Source organism: Lissotriton helveticus, chromosome 5_1 (assembly GCF_964261635.1).
Source record: "Lissotriton helveticus chromosome 5_1, aLisHel1.1, whole genome shotgun sequence".
Lineage (NCBI taxonomy): Eukaryota > Metazoa > Chordata > Amphibia > Caudata > Salamandridae > Lissotriton > Lissotriton helveticus.
In genome coordinates this window covers 397616653-397637581 of record NC_136065.1, presented here as the reverse complement: position 1 = coordinate 397637581, position 20929 = coordinate 397616653, and the positions used below count along the sequence as shown (strand labels likewise).

Genomic DNA, 20929 nt, shown 5'->3' with positions numbered 1-20929 from the left:
TGAAGGGGGCTATTCAGGAGCTTCCTCCGCTGGAGGTGGGAAGGGGGTTTTACTCTCTGATTTTTCTGGTCCCCAAGGTGATGGGGGTTCTGTCTGGTCCTCTATGTGAAGGCTCTCAACAACTTTGTGGTCCATCCGCCCTGCCGAATGCAGACTCTGCAGCGGGTGATTCCGCTGGTACTCTCGGGTCATTTCTTGAGCACTCTCAATCTCCAAGAAGCATACTATCATCTCTCGGTTCACCCCAGCTTTCGTCAGCACTTGAGGTTCTGCCTTCTGGGGTGTCATTTCTAGTTTCTGGTCCAGCCCATTTGCCTCCGGTCTGCCCCGCGGGTGTTCACCACTGTGGTGGCACCTCTGGTGGCTTGTTTACATCTCCATGGGGTTCTCAATTTCCCGTACCTAGACGACTGGTTGATTCATGCTTCCTCTCGGGATCACCTGCTTGTGGATCGGGAGGTGGTGTGTTCTGCACTATGAGCTCATGGGCTTCTTCTGAATTTACCCAAAGTTTGAACCCTCACAGGACTTGATTTTCATTGGGGCGTGCTTTAGCACCGACATCAACAGCGTGTTCCTTCTGGTTTCTTGTGCAGTGGCTTTGTGTTCACTTGCTCAGAGATTTTTGGTGGGGGGGCTCCTCTCCAGTCCGTCTGTGGTTACGGCTTCTGGGTCTCATAGTGGCGACGGTGTTTACCGTGGCCTGGCCTCAGTTATTATTATTATTATTATTATTATTATTATTATTTCATCTCAGGCCTCTGTGGTTGTATATGTTGGCCCATTGGAATCCATTATCCCGCAATCTGGTTCTTCATATTCCAGTGGCTCTTTCACTCCTTTCTGCTCTGCGCTGGTGGACATTGTTGGACTATCTTTCTCAGTGGCTTCTGTTACAGTCCTCTCCACCGGCGGTTCTGATGACAGATGCCAGTGCCTTCGGTGGGGGCGACTCTGGATTCCAGGTCTCTTCAGGGTCATTGGTCCATTCCGAAGGGGTGGCATTCCTCGAACTGGAGGGAGTTGACTGTGATGTCCCGTGCAATGATGGGTTCTCGTGTCCTGTTGTTGGGTTGCAATGTGGTGGTCCGTATGGACAATATGGTGTCTGTGGCATACCTGAACCATCAAGGTGTTCCATTTCCAAGTCTCTGAATGCAGTCGTGATTCCATTGTTTGTTGGGTGTAGGGGCATCTCTGTCTCTCCGGGCTGTTCACTTCGGGGGGTGGACAATGGTGTGGTGGGTGACCTCAGCAGGTTTTTCCCCCTCCCAGGAGTTGTCTCTTGCTCTTGGCTTTTTGTGGCAGATTGTGTGTAGGAGGTTTTGTTTTCCTTATCTCAACCTCTTTGCTTCCTGGCGCAGGGCTCAGCTGCCCCAGTTCTGCTTGCAGGTTCCACAGGATGGGATTTGGGGGGGGGGGCTGTCCATTCCTTGGCCTTCTCACCTTCTGTATGCATTTCCTCCTCTGACTCTGATCCACAGGTTTTTGGCTCACCTCTGTCGGGAGTCACAGGTGGTGTTAGTGGTGGTTCCATTGTGGCCTTGCCGGTCGTAGTTCCCCACTCTGCTGTTGTTTTCTGTTCAGGGTCCATTGATTCTCCCTCGTTTTCCTTCCCCTCTGCAATCAGCTCCGAGGTTGTCTTCTGCAGCTTCGGCTTTCAGTGTGGAAGCTGAGTGGAAGGGGTGGTGTATTAGGGGTTTCCCTGAGCATTTAGCCTTGGCTCTGCAACAGTCTGGCCAGCCTTCCGCTTTGAAATCCTATGGGTATCATTGGAGGAATTTCCGGTGATGGTGATGGGGTACTGGGGGCCCCCGTCCATGCTATCCTACCCTTTCACATGCTATTATGGAGAGTCTAATCTATTCTCTTGTCCTAGACAGATGGTTATGGCTACTGTTGCTTCTGTTCATCCTTACTATATTTAGATATTTTAGTTGTACAGATTGCTACTACAACTAGATGATCATGTGCTTGTATTCCTGAGACTCGGCTAAGTTTCATGAACTACTCTTTATGGGAAGTTCTGCTGTTTTAATTTGACTTTGAGCTTTATGCTCTTTGAATCTCACTCTTTTCCTTTGAACTTGAACTCTTCATGAGCTCTACGAACTTTGAATTTCTGATCCTGATATTTAGAATAGGGATTTCGGTCCTTTATCTAGCAAGCTAAATGCTCTGATTGATTATTTGTTCTAACCATTCTTTTTTAAGAGATGTCTGTAAACGTACTTGATTTATTGAGTCATTTGAATAAAAAATAAAAGGGTACTTATTAACCTCTTGATGAGAATGAAGCTTTTAAAACTCGTCCAAACCCTCAACATTGACTGGACTTGGAATTGTATTTGAAATTAAGCTTGCAATGCCGAAAATATCTATTTGAATCAAAAGTATAGAGGCAAAGATCCGTCACCTGAGGAGAGGAGGAACCAGGGCGAGAATGGGGTTTGACACTGTTAGTAATGGTAATTGAAAGCTTAAACCATAAAATGTAATTTTGGCCCAAATCCATGCTATCAGTAGCATGAAGGCTCTAAGTGGGAGAAAATAACTGAACATGGTAATACCATGTGCCTATTCACAAAGGTATTTTCATTCGTAAATATAAGATTATGAGCAAAAATATCTTATGTAAGTAAGCCAGAATTTACCAAAAAGGGATTCTTAATGGGTGAGAAAACTATGTGAGAAAATCTGCAGCAGTTTATCCCACCCAAGGAAAGGAAGTGGGTGTTCCAAGGTGTGGTTTGCATTGGAACTTAGAAATGCTCACAAGCATGTATGCTTAAGGGTACTCCCAAACTTTCATCCAACCCTTTTCCACCCTTGAAACGGTTGGATGTCTACTCCAGCTGAAGGATGGATCACCTCCTTCTCTCTGCCCGTAAACTGTACTTTTGTAGATTTGTTTGTGACTATGGTCCTAGGTAATTCATTTAGATAACAATATAAAAGCAATGAGTACGTTGAAATGGATTTCAAAAAATTCAGAACAAGAAAGAAAATATTGTTTTCAGTATGTGAAAAAAGCGCATTGGAATAGCTGGAACATTAATGTAAATATGAAAAAATTAAGGGTTGCATTAATGAAGGCCCTGTCTACAATGCCCATGACAGATCCACAAAGCAGGGGATATTTATAAAAATATAAATAATGTCCTCACCCAGCGCCTGGGAGCGTTTGTGGATTTTTTTTTTTAAACCAAAGTTTATGGGCAAAGTTCAAAAATTCCAAAACTAACACTGGCCCCACTGTGACCCGTTCGGTGGCGTAAAAAAAGTTGAGGAGACCCCCTGCAAGGTATACGGAGGGCCCCCCATTCCGGATTTCATCCAGAACTGTCAGTCCTGAATACTGTGCTGAGGGGCCCCCCTGCAGCTCAGGGGCCGCATGCACCGCGGGGGCTGCGGGGGCCTGTGTTACACCCCTGGACCCGTTATTATTTGCTGGTTTATTGCTGTGTCAGACATGGTGACTACAGAACTGAAGGCGTTTGATAAGAATTTTATGCTATAGCATGTCACGCTGCTTGCTTCTCTTAGTGATCTTTTAGATGACAACAATCTTCCTCTGGAAACTCCAGTAAGATATTCTAGTTCTGTAGCAGACCACAAACCAGGAAGGAAACATCATTGAGAATGTCTATTGGACAGTATTTTTAAGGTACAGGTTAAAAATAAAGCTTATAATAGCAGTCGATTGAGACTACAGTCTTGGACATGGAAGGCACTGGCCATATATTTTGTTGGTCGATCTAAAACAGGAGTAATGTTTGTTGAATTGAAGGTGTTATCTATTGCACCTGATAAATATTGATACCATGAAGTTCATTATTAATCATGTGTGCTAAATAACACAAATCACAAATTTAGGGGAATAACGTTTTTGGGGAATAGCATGTGGATGTGGCTTATCGCACCAAAATCAACATGGTATAGTAAAAACTGTACACTTCTCCACAGTTCAATTTCAGAAGGTTTGACTTGCTGAAATGTAACCAGATGCAGTAAATACCACTTACCTCAGAATTCCAATCTCTGTGCTAACAGGGGTTTATGCAGTGGTCAGAAAATTCCAAACAACTTGTAATTAAGACCTTAGCCTGTTACACTGGTTAATATTTAAGGAATACATTCATTATTCTTCCTTGGGTCAAAATACAATGATGATGGGGGATACTATTACGAAGCCCACCTATCACTCAGGAGCAGCGTCAGTGTACTGCATTACAGAAACCTATTCATCATTGGAAATGAGGCAAAGAACATTTTGGCTCAGATTTACAACTTTGCTTTGGTTTGCATTACTTTTGTAACACAGACCCAATGCAAAATCGAGTTTGATAATCACAAACCAATGCAAACACCGAATTGCATTAGTTCATAACCAAGTAAAACAACGCAGGGCAATTATTATTATTATTATTACTTAACATTTAAATGTAAATGTAAATGTGGGTGTACTTGTAAAGCGCACTGCGACTCCATGGAGTATCCTGGCGCTGAAGACCGCTGGGGAACCCATCCTTGTTTTCCCTGTGAGATGGTCCCTTTCTGGGTATCTCCAAGGTGAAACCAGGCATCCCCGGCGTCTGTGGGGGGCCGTTGTAGAGATGAGGTAAGCTTAATGCCCAGAGTTGCTGAGTGTGTTCCCTGGTTAGAGTAGACACCGAGGCGAGAATTATCGAGTCCGTTTTGACCCTGGTCCACGACCCTGCCGCGTCGGGAATTGAACCCTAGTCCCGCGCCGTTCTCTGCTTACGGGTCTGCCGCCTCTAACCAGTGAGCCACACCACTCCACAGAGCGCGTAGTTACCCAGAGGCATCCCAGCGCTGGCAGAATAGGAGTAGAAAGGAGGTAGGGTCTACAGCCTAATATTTGGAGAATAACCATATTTTCAGATGCTTCCGGAAAGTGAGGAGATGAGTGTCCAAGCGTATCTTCAAGTGTAGGGTGTTCCACCGCTTCGCTATGCTGTGAGAGAAGGAACTGCACCCGCTCCGAGTTCTCTGAATTTTCGGCACTAAGGCCAAGCTCATGCTGGCGGAGCGGAGCGATCTCCTGGGTTGGTAAAATATAATAAGGGAGTTAAAGATGGCTGCGCCTTTTCCCATCAAGGTTTTGTGGGCTATGCAAAGTGCTTTAAATTTCACTCTTTCCAAAATCGGTAGCCAGTGAAGGTCTTTCAGACAAGGCTTCGCAGATTGCGTTCTTGGCACTCCAAGCAGCATCCTTGCCACACAATTCTGGATGAGTTGGAGTTTCCTAATAGTGGCTTTGGGTGCTCCCAGGTACAAGGAGTTACCATAGTCCAGGCTTGATAGCGCAAGGGCCTGGACTACCATTCTCCTTGGCCCACTGGGGAGAAGGGAGAGAATTTTTCTCAGCATTCTTATAATGCCAAAACACGTACCTGCCAGTTCCACCTCTTGTTGTTCAAATTTAAGTGATTTGTCAAGCTAAACTCCCAAGCTTTTGATCTTGGGCTTTGGGGTGGTTTCCCTTAAGCACCTGCATAATGCCCCCTCCGACCTAGAATCATGCTTGGAGAAGGTGGCATATTCAATGCAAAACTCATGCCTTAGGCTCAATGGTGATAAATCGGAAATCATGTATCTGGGCAATCTACCCAACACTGATTGTAAACTACAATGGCCCACATGCCTAGGACAAATCCGCATAGGTGATGATTTTTATCCCAAAAGGGAGGACAATGTCTGCTAATGGCCTCATGTAAACGTTAAATAAGGTAGGACTCAGGGATGATCCCTGAGGCACTCCATACCTAAGAGGTCGACAGCTCGAGGTGGCTACTCCTGAAAAGACTTTGAAGGTTCTTCCAGTGAGATATGATTGAATCCATGCTATGGCGACTCCTGCTACTCCTACCTTCCCTAAGCGGTTCAGAAGGATGTCAGAATTGATGGTGTCAAACGCCACGCGTAGATCAAGGAGGATAATGGCAACTGCTCCTCCCTGATCCATGCTCTTCTTGGCTACCTCCACCACCGAGATCAGAGCTGGCTCGGAGCCCAACTGGGGTCTGAACCCGGTCTGAGAATCGTGTAAGAGATTATGGGCTACTAGAAAAGTTGGAAGACTAGAATTTACATGTTTTTCCAGAATCTTGCAGATCATAGGTAATAGAGCTATGGGTCTGCAGTTACTCAGAACATCTGGATTAAGGGTCGGTTTCTTAAGGAGCGCTCTTACCATTGCGTGTTTCCATGAACTGCCTTGCGTTACTTTGCTTCCAGGACGCATTCCATGGGTGGTGCACGGGAGTTCTCGTGCATCCACCCATGGATTTTGACACAAATTAATTTCTACAAACACTTGTAGATATGGATGTGTGCCAAAATCCTGCGTCTCCTTTATATTGGCGTTATAAGGAGAAATATTTTCCATGTGTGATGCATTCACATATTGCCGTAACAACAAGAAATATTTTGCAGGTGTGCTGTATTCATATTCAAAGAGGAAATTGCCTTTCAGCATAGTTTTTGTGTAGGAAGTCACCCCAAAGCAGACACCCTTGCGCGATGGCAGAAGGATGCTTACATTGGCGCATGGCTGCAGCAAGTGCGCATATTTAATTGCAACAATTGTCCCTTGGGACTCACTTCTAGCAATGCCCCTTGTATATCTTTGAGGTAAGTAACTCAATTGTACATTTCATATACCATTATCCCACTCTTGTTTTTATAGGATTACAAAAGAATAACTAAAGTACACATTTCTCTTTGCTTCAAAACATAGTTCACAGTGCCGGATATGTGCAGTGCAATGCTGTGCTCAAAGAATGAACATACACACAAACATAAAAAGACAGTGTACAAAACCCACGGTTGATAAATCAATTTTAAACAAATGTTGTAAGGTCATAGTATCGGCGAGTATATAATATCTCCTCACTAATCAAATCATGAAACAACCAGCGGATGGTGTGTCGATGTTTCATGCCAGAAAAACCTGTTGGGTCTCCTCAAGACCTCAGTCATCTAAATAATGCACCTATGGGGGAAGAGAAAAGTGAACTCAGACCACACTGTGTATAAGTACAGGGACACCCGCAATAATCGACTCCCGAATATTTCAGTTTCTGCTATTAGAGCAAGAAGAAAGCTGTACATTACAACAATGTCCGTAGTCAATCAGAAGTACAGGCTGGAGAACATTTGTGTATGGTACTTGCCCCTATCCAGCCGTAAACTAAGGGGCAGATTTACAATAAGTGACGCATCCCTGCATATCAGCAGGGATGCGCCACTTATTGTGCGCCATGCTTACGCCACCATGGATGCGCCGCATTTACAATGCGGCACACTATGGGGCAAAAACGGCACAGATGAGTCACGCATCTGTGCCGTAAAAGCGGCGCATTGCTGGAGTTGCGTCGCAAGCGCGACGCAGCTTCAGAAAGGCTTGGGGGGGCCCTATTCTTACAAACCTGCGTCAATCCTTATGCCTGCTTCAAGCAGGCGCAGGGTTTTGACGTGAAATCTTGTAGATTTCACTCAGCCACTTTTAGGAGGTGTTCCTGTGCCGGAATGCCCCCCCCCCCTGCGCAGGAACGCCTCCTTCTGGCCCAGGGCATTACAACATGACCCATCTCCCAGATGCGTCACGTTGTAAGTACCCCGCACCAGGGTGCATCTTTTGCACCGCTGCTGCGTCACAAAAACGACGCCACGGCGGCGTAAAAGGGCCGCAAGGGGCTTGTAAATCTGCCCCTAAATGCTCAGGAAGAGGTGTGTCCCTGCAACACTCCAAGACACAGCGTCAACCATTGGACCCTCAATATGTAGCCTCCGAATATTATGCACTGATTCCGATCCTAATTGTTTATTATTACATAATAAAGGGGTCCTGTGGAAAGTGGCCGTGCCCCCGATTACCGTTAGAAATTTGCTTCGTATTTGCACTCCTTGTACACTCATCTGGTATCTAATCTACCATGTGCTGGTTGGGAGATAACCATGACTTCATGTTCTTCAATTGTTATTCACCTGATGTAGACCATGGCTACGACTTAGGAATCACTGTTCGACCGAACACTGTCATGCACAACGCTAAATGAGTGCTCGACTGAGCACTGTCATGCTCAACGCTAAAAGTTGTGAGTGGTCACAAACGAATGTCACACAACACTTACAGAAAGGATTGGGACTAAGTGTATCCCTAGAAGACCTCCAGCATCAATTCACCCATTCCATTTTCAAACACAAGTCTCAAACTGAAAAGTTAGTACAAAGCTTTATACAGAGAACCATATCTATTCGCACATTCATCAATAGTTGAGACAAAAAGAATCACAATTTTCCTGTTTTCCTAAGGTGGGGGTAAAAACGTACAAATCCACCAGGTAAAAACCAGCGTGTGTCCTATTCACACTACCTGCAATCATCAAATGAGAAGAAAATGCATGGGCAGATGCTCCCACTAAAATCAAGGTTTGTGTCTTTATCAACCACTAGACAGCTAACCGATATCCACCATCTTGGATGTGAAAGCAAAACAACGCAACATGACCTTAAAGTATGAGTTTGTCCTGGAGGAGACAGTAAACTACACCTACCAAGTGTTTCACGCTATTACACCTATAAAAGATCCTGGCAGTCTATGCCTAAAACCTATCACCTAGTGATCTTCATCCAGTCTCAAAGCAGCTGAATAAATTAGATTGGCCTAGGCGTGCATGCAATCACAACCAATGAGTGTACCACACGGATGTGTTGAGCTGCAGAACCTCACTTCTGTCTAGTTTCCTTTCAAATAAATGATGACAATATGTTCGCAGGGTTGCAACAGAAAGACTACAATGTGTGATATTTTCAGGTTTATATATTCAAGAAAGAGAGCCTTCATAGGTCATATATATCATTCAAATTGTTTGTGGTGCTATCAAGCAAATCCATCCATTTGCATTCTCTGAACTCTAGCAGGGCTGAGATATTGACACCTCTCTTGTCCATTGTCACTACCTACTCCACTTGCCAGTTGATATGATTTTCTGTGTATCCCTCTTCCATGAAGCGTCACACCAACGGGGGCACATTCAGCTTTATGCTTGATCTTGCTTCTGTGCTGCCCAATATATTACTTCACCATTAGGGATGTCTGATCCATATCAGATCTATTGCAGAGACATTTACTAACACTTGAAATGTTCTGAGTGTTACAGCTGGAAATTGTTTTCTGAGTACATCATCTAGTTTCCATAACCAATGCCTTTGTGTTCCTGGTGTTTACAGGCAAAACAATTCCCACACTTGAAGTGACCCTGTATGTTTGGTAGTTCTTATAGCTCCCTAATGGCACTGTTATTTTTAATTTCCCTTTGAGCTCTCACCACAAGCCCTTAATATTCTTATTCCTCTTGAATGTGAAAAGAGGAGCCTCAATTCAGGTGTCTTTTATCATTGCCTGCTGCTTTTTTATGATCTTTTTGATACAATTAGTAAGAGGAGTAAAAGTGCTCGACATCACTAATCTTCTCTGTGATTTGCCTCTGGTCTTTGAGGTAAGTAGACTTACTCTGAGGCAAAACCATTCTTGCTTAAGCGCTCTGGTGATTATTTTCTTCGAGTACCCCTGTCTGTCAATCTAGCTTTAACTTGTTTGACTTTCTTAAACTAGTATTCCTTTAGGAAACAGCTTCTGCATAATCGCAAAAATTGACCAAAGCGTAGATCACCCATGAAGGCATGTGGGTGTAAGCTATTGTACCTCAGTAAGGAACTGGTGTCTGTAATTTTTTCTGTACAGAGTGGTGCACACTGTACCGTCTTGGTGTCTTATCATAAGGTCAAGATAATATTTTTCTGTCTTTTAGTTGGCTGTAAAACTGAGATCAGTGCTCTGGTTGTTAAGCTAGATTATGAAGTCCAGAAGGTCTGCCCTTCCTCATGCCATACTAGAAAGATGTCATTTATGTGCTATGAGAAATTAGGTTAATAATTGAGAGGGGATGAAGCCCACTCAAATAATAAACACGATACTGAGCACAATCCTTGTCTGGATGAACCAAAAAAAGTCACTCAATTAACCTGTGCTTAACTCTCTGGTAGCTAGACTCAAAAGCAGTCAGGTTTAACTTTGAGGCAATGTGTAAAGTATTAATGCAGCACACAAACAGTAATAAAGTGAAAACACAGTACCTTGCATTTAATAATGAAGAGAGGGGTCAGTAGAGGAATGCTATTAGGATAATTAACTAGCTTTTGCTAAAGGCAATAAAGCCCAGGAAATATCCTCTGCCTCTAACCACTGATTTGTCTAAGAAAGCCTTTGCATCAGTCCATTTTTTGCCATAGGTTCATTAAATTCTTTGCAGCTCGGAATATGCCAATAATTACTTCAGGTCTGAGGAAGCTATGGAAACTTTCACCTTTCACAATTATACATTGACAATTTTAATTAGAATTGCTTTCATTAAATTTAAATTAAAGATTTAGGGATCAACTTAGTTTTATCCTCCAGGATGAGGGTGCCATGTTTGTCTAATTTGCTTGCCATGTGATCCATTCTCAAGTTTAATCCATCTATTCTGACATCTATGCATTGGAAGCTTTGCTGCATTGCCTGTGGTGTTTTTTTCCAGGGTGGAACCACCTTCTTCTGCCATGCTTTGCGCTGGGCCTGACTGCATGCGTGGCTGAGTCTTTGGGGAGCATTTTGTCTCGCGGACAGAGTTGACTGCTGCTTGAAAAAATTAAAACTACAAACCATGAAATTGTAATATGCTATGTTGTACTCTGCAAGGCTGAAGTTCCAACATGATGGCAAATCGAAAAATCTTCATAACCCCCAAGGATGCAAAGGCCTACCTAAAAAAGTTAGAGAACGAATCCAGAAGGATGCAGTAGATGAACATGACTCAGACTAGTTAGGAGCTGATGACTGGCTGTGGAGGCCATGTGGCTATAGCAAAGAGTGGGGTGAGCATACACTGGATTATGCTAGGATTTGAGAATGCCCCACACTCTGTACCAGTATACCACAGAGGAAACTGGGTGCTCTGCTTTGGCTTGCAGTGGACCACTCTGCCTGTTTCATGGCGTGGCTTAGTCAACTTTGCAATGATCACACATAGACTGAGAAGTAAAAAGGTAAATGTGGCTGGCCATGTTAAACATCACAGACGCTTCGACTGAAAGTAGTTCACATGTTGTTTCCCTCCCGGCCACCTCTTCTCTGCAGGGGAAACAGGCCACTGGTGACCCCATAGAGGGTATACCTCATATGTTTATTAATTCTTTACATTGGGATAAATATAGGACCAAATGATCTGATAACTATGTTCTTTTTTGCTGTTAAAATTTCAAGATAAATTCTGTGGCAAATTTGGGTTGCCTACCGGTTGGGGGATGTGGTTGTTATAGCATGAATAATGCCAATGATCACAAATGCTATCTGATCGCGGACACATATATGCGCGACCTGTTATCACATCTCAACACTTTATGGAGTAGGCAACACAGCACAGGACAACGGTAGGGAACATATCCTGGATCACATGGAATGTTAGGGGCCTAAACAACCTGAAGAAAACCAGTCAAGTGTTACCGTATCTAGACCATCATAACATTCAGATTGCACTACTTCAAGAAACACATCTTACACATCTCTCTGAAACACACATGCCTGCGCTCTGGCCCGGGGTAAAAGTTGCTGCCTCATACGTCCAAATTTTCACGGGGGTAATGATTCTCATAAAGCTGCAGGTGCTATTTACAGTCTCCCGTGTGATAACGGATGATCAGGGACGTTATATTATACTACAAGGTAAACTTCACACTGAGGTTTTGCCAAAGCCATTTGGCTATTCCCTGTATGCAGATGATGCAGATGATATGGTGCTTCATGTGATAAATCCCGGTGCTCATCAGGAACGCCTTATTAGGGATTAAATATGCTATGAAAGACACTCAGACTTGGGTATAAATTGGTCGGAATCAAGTATCTTCCCTCTAACTCAGTGCACGACACCACAGGCACTAGAATTCCCTCTGGAGTAGTGAGACGAGTCTGTTAAGTACCTTGGTATATCGATACATGGGGACCTGAGCTCGGTTTTACAGTACAATTATGGTAGGGCTGTTTCCCGTCTTGAGGAGCAGGTATCGAGATGGATAAGGTTTCCGTTATCGCTGGATGGCAGGATAGCGTTGGTGAAAATGATAATACTGCCGAAATTGTTGTGCTTGTTCACAAATATCCCAATACACCTACCACAAATGTTCTCCAAAATACCTTCCACATGTCGCAGTTGAAGGGGATGTTGCACATCCCATACAGCTTAAGGCCATGGTCACAAACGAGTGCAAGGAAGTTACAAACAAAGAGATAAACAGTGTACACACTGCACCACCAAGCCTGGAAAGCACTGGGAAATAGAGCACAGATAGCGCCACTCTATGCACCAGCTCCGCCACTTAAGCTTCACGCAGGGATCTCGGTGTCAATGGAAGCGAGCTCATTCGGCTATCTTAGGCACAGCAGTGTTGCACATGCTGGGGGATGCATACCATGCAGGGAAGTTTATAAGTTTGACTGAACTACATTGCGAGGGAAAAAGGCCTCCCATGCTCACCTTCCTATACTGTAGGTTTAGAGCCTAGCTCTGCGACTTGTATCTACAGTTCCCTGCGGAGCCGACTGCGCGGGGGTCGCTCCAGTTGCTCCTCACGACCGACACTCGTAAGCACCTACAGCTAGATTCATCATGCCGAAAACGGCTCGCAATGGGCTAGATTCTGAGAATCTGGCCCTTTGCGAGTGCAATTTTTGCATTTGGGATTCATCATCCCAAATGCAAAAATCGCTAATTGCGAAATCGCATATTTGCGAGGAATTGCATTTAAGGAATCTCTATTTGAGATTCCTTAAATGCAATTCATCAACCATTTTCTATTTGCGAATTCGCTATTTCTGGCCGCTATTTACCACGAAGTCAGACTTCGTGGTAAATAGCGAAAACTCAGAAAAATGCACTTTAGTGCATTTTTCGGAGTGGTATGTTACACACACACATGTCCTTTGGACATGTGTGTGCGCAACATCTGGCTACATTTGCTTTTCAGGGGTGCTACAGGGTGTCCTTTGGACACCCCTGGCACCCTTGAAATCGCATCCTTATTTGCGATTAGCAAATTGCTAATCGCAAATAAGGAATAACTCCCCATTCATTCCTATGTGCCTTTAGGCCCATAGGAATGGATGGGGAGTTATTCCTTATTTGAGATTAGCAATTTGCTACTCGCAAATAAGGAAGATGTAGGAATCGCACATTTTTTTGCAATTCCTACATGGATCCCGTTTTGCAAGTCCTTAATAGCGATTCCTTATGAATCGCTATTAAGGACTCGCTAAAGGGGATAATGATGAATCTAGCTGCTAGTCACACGTTTATATAATGCGTCCCAGATAGATACCCATCTGATACAAGGTGCCTTGTGAAATAAATGGAATGAAACACTCTCTGCTCCAATCACAATGGCAGACTGGCTTGCATGCTGCACACTAACTGGCCAATTGATACCAAATTGCAACCTGAGTATTAAAATTTTTAAATTCCTACATTAAATGTGCAATACCCCAATGCGACCATACGGATATGGACTCAGCAAGAATGCAAATTGTGCAAGATGTAGGGCACCGGACACTGATTTATACACTTGGCATGGGGCTATTTGAGGGTATACCAATACTGGGTGCAAGTTACACACACGTTGTCGGAAATGGTGGGAGATGTGGTGGATTGTTCCCCTAGTGTGCCTACTTGGCCTGCTTAAAGAAATCCAACCCACTAGCCGTACGTTGACGGCGATCGTCCTACTATTGGCCAAGAGGAGGGAATCAATTTGCTTGGGAGGGAGAAATGCCCTTAACATGAACAATGGCTACTTGACCTGGTATATATTAATGGGGTCAGTTGGAATGTTACCCTGAGGAGCTTCCCCAGGTCTCGCGGCCCAAAGATATTCAGGAACCTCTCACTTCATACTTACAGACCCAACCGGAAGACTAGATTATAAGCTATGTTCTACCTACCCTTTATTGTGAATCAGTCATCATCAGCCCTGTATATCAGAATATTGTGATCTACAAATTGTTTGCAATAGGATGTTTTTATTGGAATATATGGCATATTGTTATATTGTATTGTATTTGAAAATTCATAAATAAATCCAACAATTAAAAAAAAGTAATGTGGATTGGAACCAATGAGCTCAGCCAGCAGAATGAAAATGAAATTAGTCAGTAATGATCACTATGGTAACCATCTTTTTAGCATTACTCAGAAAAGATGCAAGTTAAAGTTAAACAAATTCTCGGATTCCAATTTAACTTGCTCCTTACCAAGTGTGGGAGAAACCGCAGGATCCTATACGTTAGGACTAGACTTTTGTTCAGGCAAATATCTGTCCACCAATCAGAAAATGATGACTCATTACAGTTTTCAGTTTATGGCCCAAGTTTCAAAACACACAAGAGTAAATAATATGTGATTCAAAAATTCACAAAGGCATTTTGCTGTAAAAGTAAATTGTTGTGAAGAGAACTTTAATATTGATATTTTTCACTACATTATGGGGTGTGCCGCAAAATTATGGCCCCTTGCAAAATGTGTTCAAGGCCTACCTGAGAATACCACTAGGTGTAGTGTAAATGGATGCCAGCCAGCATTTGAGCATAGTATGGCCTTCTCATTGATACACAAATCCTCTGAACTGAGAGGGGCCTTCTGTGAATGCTGACGTCTTCTGCACTCCAGAGGCTGACCTGACCCATGTTGTGGCCGTGATTACAATGGTTTTCTCTGTTCACTCTTCTGCAAAGCAGATTAGGGCCATATGTATGAAAGTTACATTTTGGGATTCTCAAATAGCGATTTTTAGAGAATCGCTATTTGAGAATCGCAAAATGCTATGTAGGATTTGCAAATAATTTTGTGAATCCTACATATTCCTTAATTGCGAATCGCAAATTGCAATTTGCAATTAAGGAATACCTCCCCATTTATTCCTATGGGCCTAGAGGCCCATAGGAATGAATGGGAAGACACTCTCCGTTTTTGAATCTCAATTAGAGAATCGCAAATTGAGAATGGAATTTCAAGGGTGCCAGGGTGTCAAAAGGACACCTTGTTGCACCCCTGAAATGTGCATGAGTGCCCATGTGGCACAAATACATGCCCTGAGGGCATATATGTGTGCCACAAGGCACTTTAAAAAATGCAAAAAAAGTGCATTTTTCAAAGAAATCGCAAATTACCACCAACTTGAAGTTGGTGGTAATTTGCGATTCTTTGTGGCCAAATTGCACTTTTTCTGGGCCTCATACATTGCATTTAAGTAATCTCAATTTGCGATTCCTTAAATGCAATCGCAAAATAGGGAATCGCAAATTTCCGTTTTCTTATTTTGCGAGGCTGTTTTGCTTACATACATACCACTTAGCTATTTTGCGATCGCAAATGCCAAAATTCTGCGAATTTCGGCATTTGCGATCGCAAAATTGCCTTCATACATATGGCCCATAGCCTTTCCTTTGTGGCAACATCAATATTGACAGGCTCGAAACAAAATAAAATGTATAAACGAAAGGTCTAGATGTCAGGTATTTTTATTGTAGGCTCCAAGGACCTACCTAACTCATGTCTTATCTGTTAGATCTGACAGCCTTAGGGTGGTGGTCCCCCAACTTTTTGGCTTTATTAGGTCTCTGAGCACTTTCCCACTGATAAACAGTGATAAATTGCTTGTGCTCTCTCGTCTAAACATGGTAATATTGATTCACCCCCAGTTGGCAAATTACTTGTAAGTCCATTGTAAAGTGGTAATACATGTACCCAGGGCCTGTGAATTAAATGCTACTAGTAGGCCTAGAGCACTGATTGTGCCACCTACGTGAGTAGCTCGTATCCATGTCTCAGGTCTGCCATTGCAGAGCCTATACATGAGGTTTAACCTGCCATGTCGAACTGGCAAACTAAACCTTTTCTATATATCACAATCAAAGAAACTGTGGGTCTTAAAAACAGATGTGGCTGTCAAAGTAAAGACCTAGCTGCAAGAGATAGCCCATTAAAAGGACGGAATTCCTCACCCACTGAAGTATCATGGTTCATCATTGGAATTCTCCTTGTGTCGTGATGTCACGGCACGGGCTACAACCCTCTCTATACAAGGGAGGAGCTCATCGATGTTTTGTAGAGAGGAAGGTAAACTAAATACCACAGAGAATATGTCAGGATGGTAGGGCTGGCAGAGCAATTGAATGAATGTGAAGATCAAACTGGCTCCATAGTACCCAATATCCCTTTATTCTTGCGACCCTGGACCAGGGTTAACAACAGGGCACTAGCAGGAAATAAATATGCCTGTTGTTAGTGTCAGAACGAGGTCCACATGTTTCAGCCAAGTCACCCTCATGTGAAGGTGTAGCTGCTTTCTTCAGGACCAAATTGTTAGTGCTGCTGCTCAATGTGTAAGGAAATCTTAGTGTGAAGAAAAATTTGAAATATACAAAACCATCCAGTCTGTTCATCTTAGTTTGGTGGATTCACTGGTGGTTCTCGCTAATGTCAGTGAAAAAAGCCCCACCTCAACCTGGCATTTGGCTCAGGAAGACTCGCCATCCTGGTTGGCGGCAGTCTGTCATCATTTGTGGCCACAGCGGGAGGACCTCTAGGATGAGGTGGGGCTGTAGGGTCAGGTGGTTCTTTCCCTCTCTTACAATACAAGCAAAGGGTTACAAGTGTTGCGGCAAGTAATGGCTCCTCCAATTAAAACGTCTGTGTAAGCTCAACCAAGATTAATGAACGGTGCTACAGGTGAGAGGATAACCCATAAACCTCCAAACAGGACCGAGGTCCTTAAGACAAATGTACAGATGACCTGTGCACACGCAATGCTAATAAACAGTATAATACTGTGTGTTTCACAAAATCATGACAATCACAATGGTTGATTTGATGTATCCTTTCCGGGTGGTTTATTTGTTTCTCAGGCAGGGCACCTGAGAAACAAATAAACCACACGGAAAGGATACATCAAATCAACCACTGTGATTGTCATGATTTTGTGAAACACACAGTATTATACTGTTTATTAGCATTGCGTGTGCACAGGTCATCTGTACATGGTTCTTGCCCTCTCATAGCAAGCCAGACCAGAGGCACAACCACAGCGTTAGAGCAAGATATGCAGACTTCAAGTGATGTCCCCTCAGTTTGGAAAGACTGTCTATCAAAGATACCAGCCATGAATTCCTGCATTCATTTGACTACTGTGCAGAGCATCCCCTTCCTAGGTCAGTAAAAGACAATTATTCTGGCTCCAACTGAAGCACCCAAAACATGAGCACAATGAAGCGTTACCACCATGCAGTGGGCTGTCAGCACCAATGGACTACCTGGGAAATTCCCTCTCCTTAACAACAGAATCTGCTCATTTATCAACCTCCCCCTCTCTACTATCAACACAAATGTCAGTGCTCCGAAAAAGATCATTATCGGACCAGCACTAAAAGGTCATTATTGAATAACTAAGGCATCCAAGTCTCCATCCTCCCACACTCTATTGTCGGGGGCTACACCCTCTGGCTCAGTCATTGAGGCAATACACTTCCACTATCTGGGGAGGCTGTACCGTAACCTCCATCTTATGCTATGTTTTACCAGTGGTACCCATATTGAATGCCACTGGTGACTGCAGCCACACACTCACAAACAATAAAGAGTCCTACTACCAGTCACTGATCAAAATACATGCCCACAACAAGCCCCCTGGGAAGTCAGTGCAGGTACCGGAAATTACATTCCAGTCGACCATTACCAGGGCTGGACTGGGGACCACAACCGGCCCTGGCAAAGTGCTCGACCGCCCCCCCACCCCGCCTCCTCACTCGGGGGGGTTGGAGGTGCCGCCGAGCTCTTTGCCCGGGCCGGTTTTCGGCAGATTTTGGTACAAGGCCGATTTTGCAGCTTTGCTGCAAAAACGGCCCTGTAACAAAAACGGCCCACATGGGCCCCAAACCGGCCCCCACCCGTGCGCCGCACCGGGGGATTGCCCGGTCCCCGCTATGGCCAGTCCGGCCCTGACCTTTACCCATACAGGGCTTGTAAGCATCACACTAATCCCTGAACAGGAAAGAAGGTCTGGCCAGTGCTATCAACTATCAAAATGGTAAGCTGCCACAACCATAATTGTATATGTCCCAGGACATGGGCAATAGTCCTATATCAACTAGAGCGCACACTTGTTGCACAACTCTATGCCACAGAGCTAGGCTCTGGGTTTCAGAAACATGATGAAAAGCTTAGGCCTCGGTGCACATGCATGACTGCCATGTGTGCTGGGCCAAAGAACTAAAAGGATTGCAGAAAGCCTAAAAGGCAGGGGAAATTCCCATCCCAACACTAATGTGTTAACAAAACTGGTAAAATAAACAAATAAAGGACACTCATTTGCTTTGTAGCTGCATTTATATTATATAAATACACAAACATCTATTTTTCCATATGCAATGAGCCAGTGCTTAATTTGTAATATAATTAGGCGCCTTGATACCTTCGGGTTTAGTCTGCGCGGTATAAATTACATAATAAATTACATAATAATAATAAGTGACAGGGCTCTGACCAGGAGCCTACTGCAGCTTGCACCACCCATTGCCCCTGTCATCGCTGCCAAAATAACTACTAACCATCTCTCTCGCCTGTAAGTGCTGCAGTTCAGATTATTCCAGGTCCCCAAAGCTAAAGGAAGGGCTGGGGAGGCAGGTATCAGTAATTTGTAAGGTGTATTGTATTCATAAACACCTGTTATTATGCTCACTTCTAAATTAGATGAGCAGCGCCACCATGTGGCAGACTGTTATAAGAGCAGTGTTGATAATTAAGGGGGGGGTGCCGAGCATCAGAAACCCATTAGGTGCTGAGCACTGGAAACCACCCGCTCAAATTCAGCATGTATTTATTTGTTTGTTTTGTAAAGCGCCTGAATCGGGTATCTCTGCGCTGTGGATCTGCTACAGTAAGCCGAAGAAGGGATCAAGTTCAAATAATCCCGTTTTGAGGAGCCTTCTAAATTGAAGGTGGTCAGGGCATTGCGGCAGGTAGGTGGAGAGCTGGTTCCAGTAGAGGGGGGGCAAGTTGACAGAAAGCTTTCCCACCCATCCTCGATTTTTTGAACCGAGGAACAGAAAGAAGAGATTTAGTTCCTGAGCAAAGAGACCTAGTAGGTGTGTAGTGGTTGAATGAGGTGTACCGCGTTTGAAAAAGAGAAATCGGATAAAAAAACACATGCCCATCCTTCCATTTGCCACTCTGTACCACAGTTCCATCTAAAATACCAAGCATTCAGTTTGTCAAAAAGCGAGTGGGGATGGGTGGCTGGAGTTAGATGGACAGTAACACCCAGAGGCAAGTAGGTTTGCTTGAAGATTTAGACAAGAAGATTTACTACCCAACTCAACCAGGACAAGGAATTTAAGAAACCCAGAGGAGTTGAGGACACAAGAAAGATACAGAATCGCAAATCCGGTTTAGGTGAAATTTGTTAATCTCAGGAGTGGAATATAATTTCAAGCTCTCAAGAGCGATGATTAAATTATAAAGCTTGAAATTACAACTCAAAATCGTTATCTGTAGATACAAAAGCCACACACACGTGGTTCACAAGCTGTTAAAGGAAGGAGCTGGCTGAGGCTATGCAACTTCCTCTGTGGGACTGAGATATGTTGACAGCCTTGTGGAGGGCTTGTTTGCACTGAAGAATATTCTTTACTTGGAATGTGGACAGTGCTGGTGGACGTACTCCTTCACCGCAACTGCGGTTGCAAAGCATTCATACATTGCATTGTAAATTGAATCAGGGTTATCCCTTTTCCATCCTCTTCACCTTCCACTGCACACTGAACGAAGTGGACTTGGAGAGCTGGAAAGACATTTCTGACTCCTAAAGTAGTAGTTCTATTTATTTATTTATTTATTTATTTTACATTTGGATTTGCTGTTCTGTGGTCGCAAGGAATGAGATTCTAGGAATAGCGGTCCCCTAGCTCTAGAATGCCATTAGGCAAGCATTAGTTAACATTTGAATTAAATACTTACAAACAAAAAATGCACACAAATATAAACAGAAATATAAAGGGTTCATTTTCGATCAAAACGTTTCTATCACAAGAGATTTTCCTTTTTAAACAACTTTTAATTACATCAAAATTATTTTTTAACAATTTTTTTACAGGGTGCAAATTCAGTATAATCTTTGGTATAAAAATCAAACTGTAACTTTTGGTATTCGTTTTTGAGAACTTAAGACACTATTGTTACTTTTGCATTGCAATGGTTTTAAGTAATCATGCAAATAAAGTTATCTACTATGCTACAAGGGATCTCGGGCATTTATTTACACTACCAACACCACAATCAAGGCACTTCCGATCCGTCAATTCAAATTACACTACATACACCCATGTAAAAGTGAATCAGTTAGTAGTACTTACTAACAGGAGAGTCAAACACTGTGCAAAGATGTTCATCCTCTTTTGCACGTTAGTAGTAACCACTCGAAAGGCTCAGGTTCTTTCATCTGGATTTTTTCATTTTTTTCACGCGTTTTTCGCTGTCAGGAAACCCTCGACCAAGTGTGAACATCGCAGCGATGACAGAAAGTGACACACAAAAAAAGGAGATTTACAGATAGGCTCCAAGTGAAATTGCTCATCTGAGATGAAGGCGGAGTCAGAAAAGGGAAATGCAAAAAAAGTTAGAAGGCAACCCACAATTGGCCACATCTTCCCAAAAGCCATTTCTAAAAAGTGATTACCATGTCCTGTAGGCGGTGTTTCTGAGAATGGCATGTGGTTCAGGATGTGTTCTTTAACATCGGTACATACCTGACTAATATTTGC

At 43.5% G+C, this 20929-nt stretch overlaps 1 protein-coding gene across 1 annotated transcript in view; it reads right to left on the bottom strand.

The window, feature by feature from the left end:
• The window catches only part of TNFRSF25 (TNF receptor superfamily member 25), a 251561-nt gene extending 230908 nt beyond the window's left edge, over positions 1-20653 (bottom strand). Inside the window, exon 1 of the mRNA XM_078640947.1 lies at positions 20522-20653. Within this exon, the coding sequence (XP_078497073.1) occupies positions 20522-20557 (36 nt within the window). The 5' untranslated portion in view covers positions 20558-20653. The remainder of the gene's footprint in view (positions 1-20521) is intronic.
• Between the last annotated feature and the right edge of the window lie 276 nt (positions 20654-20929).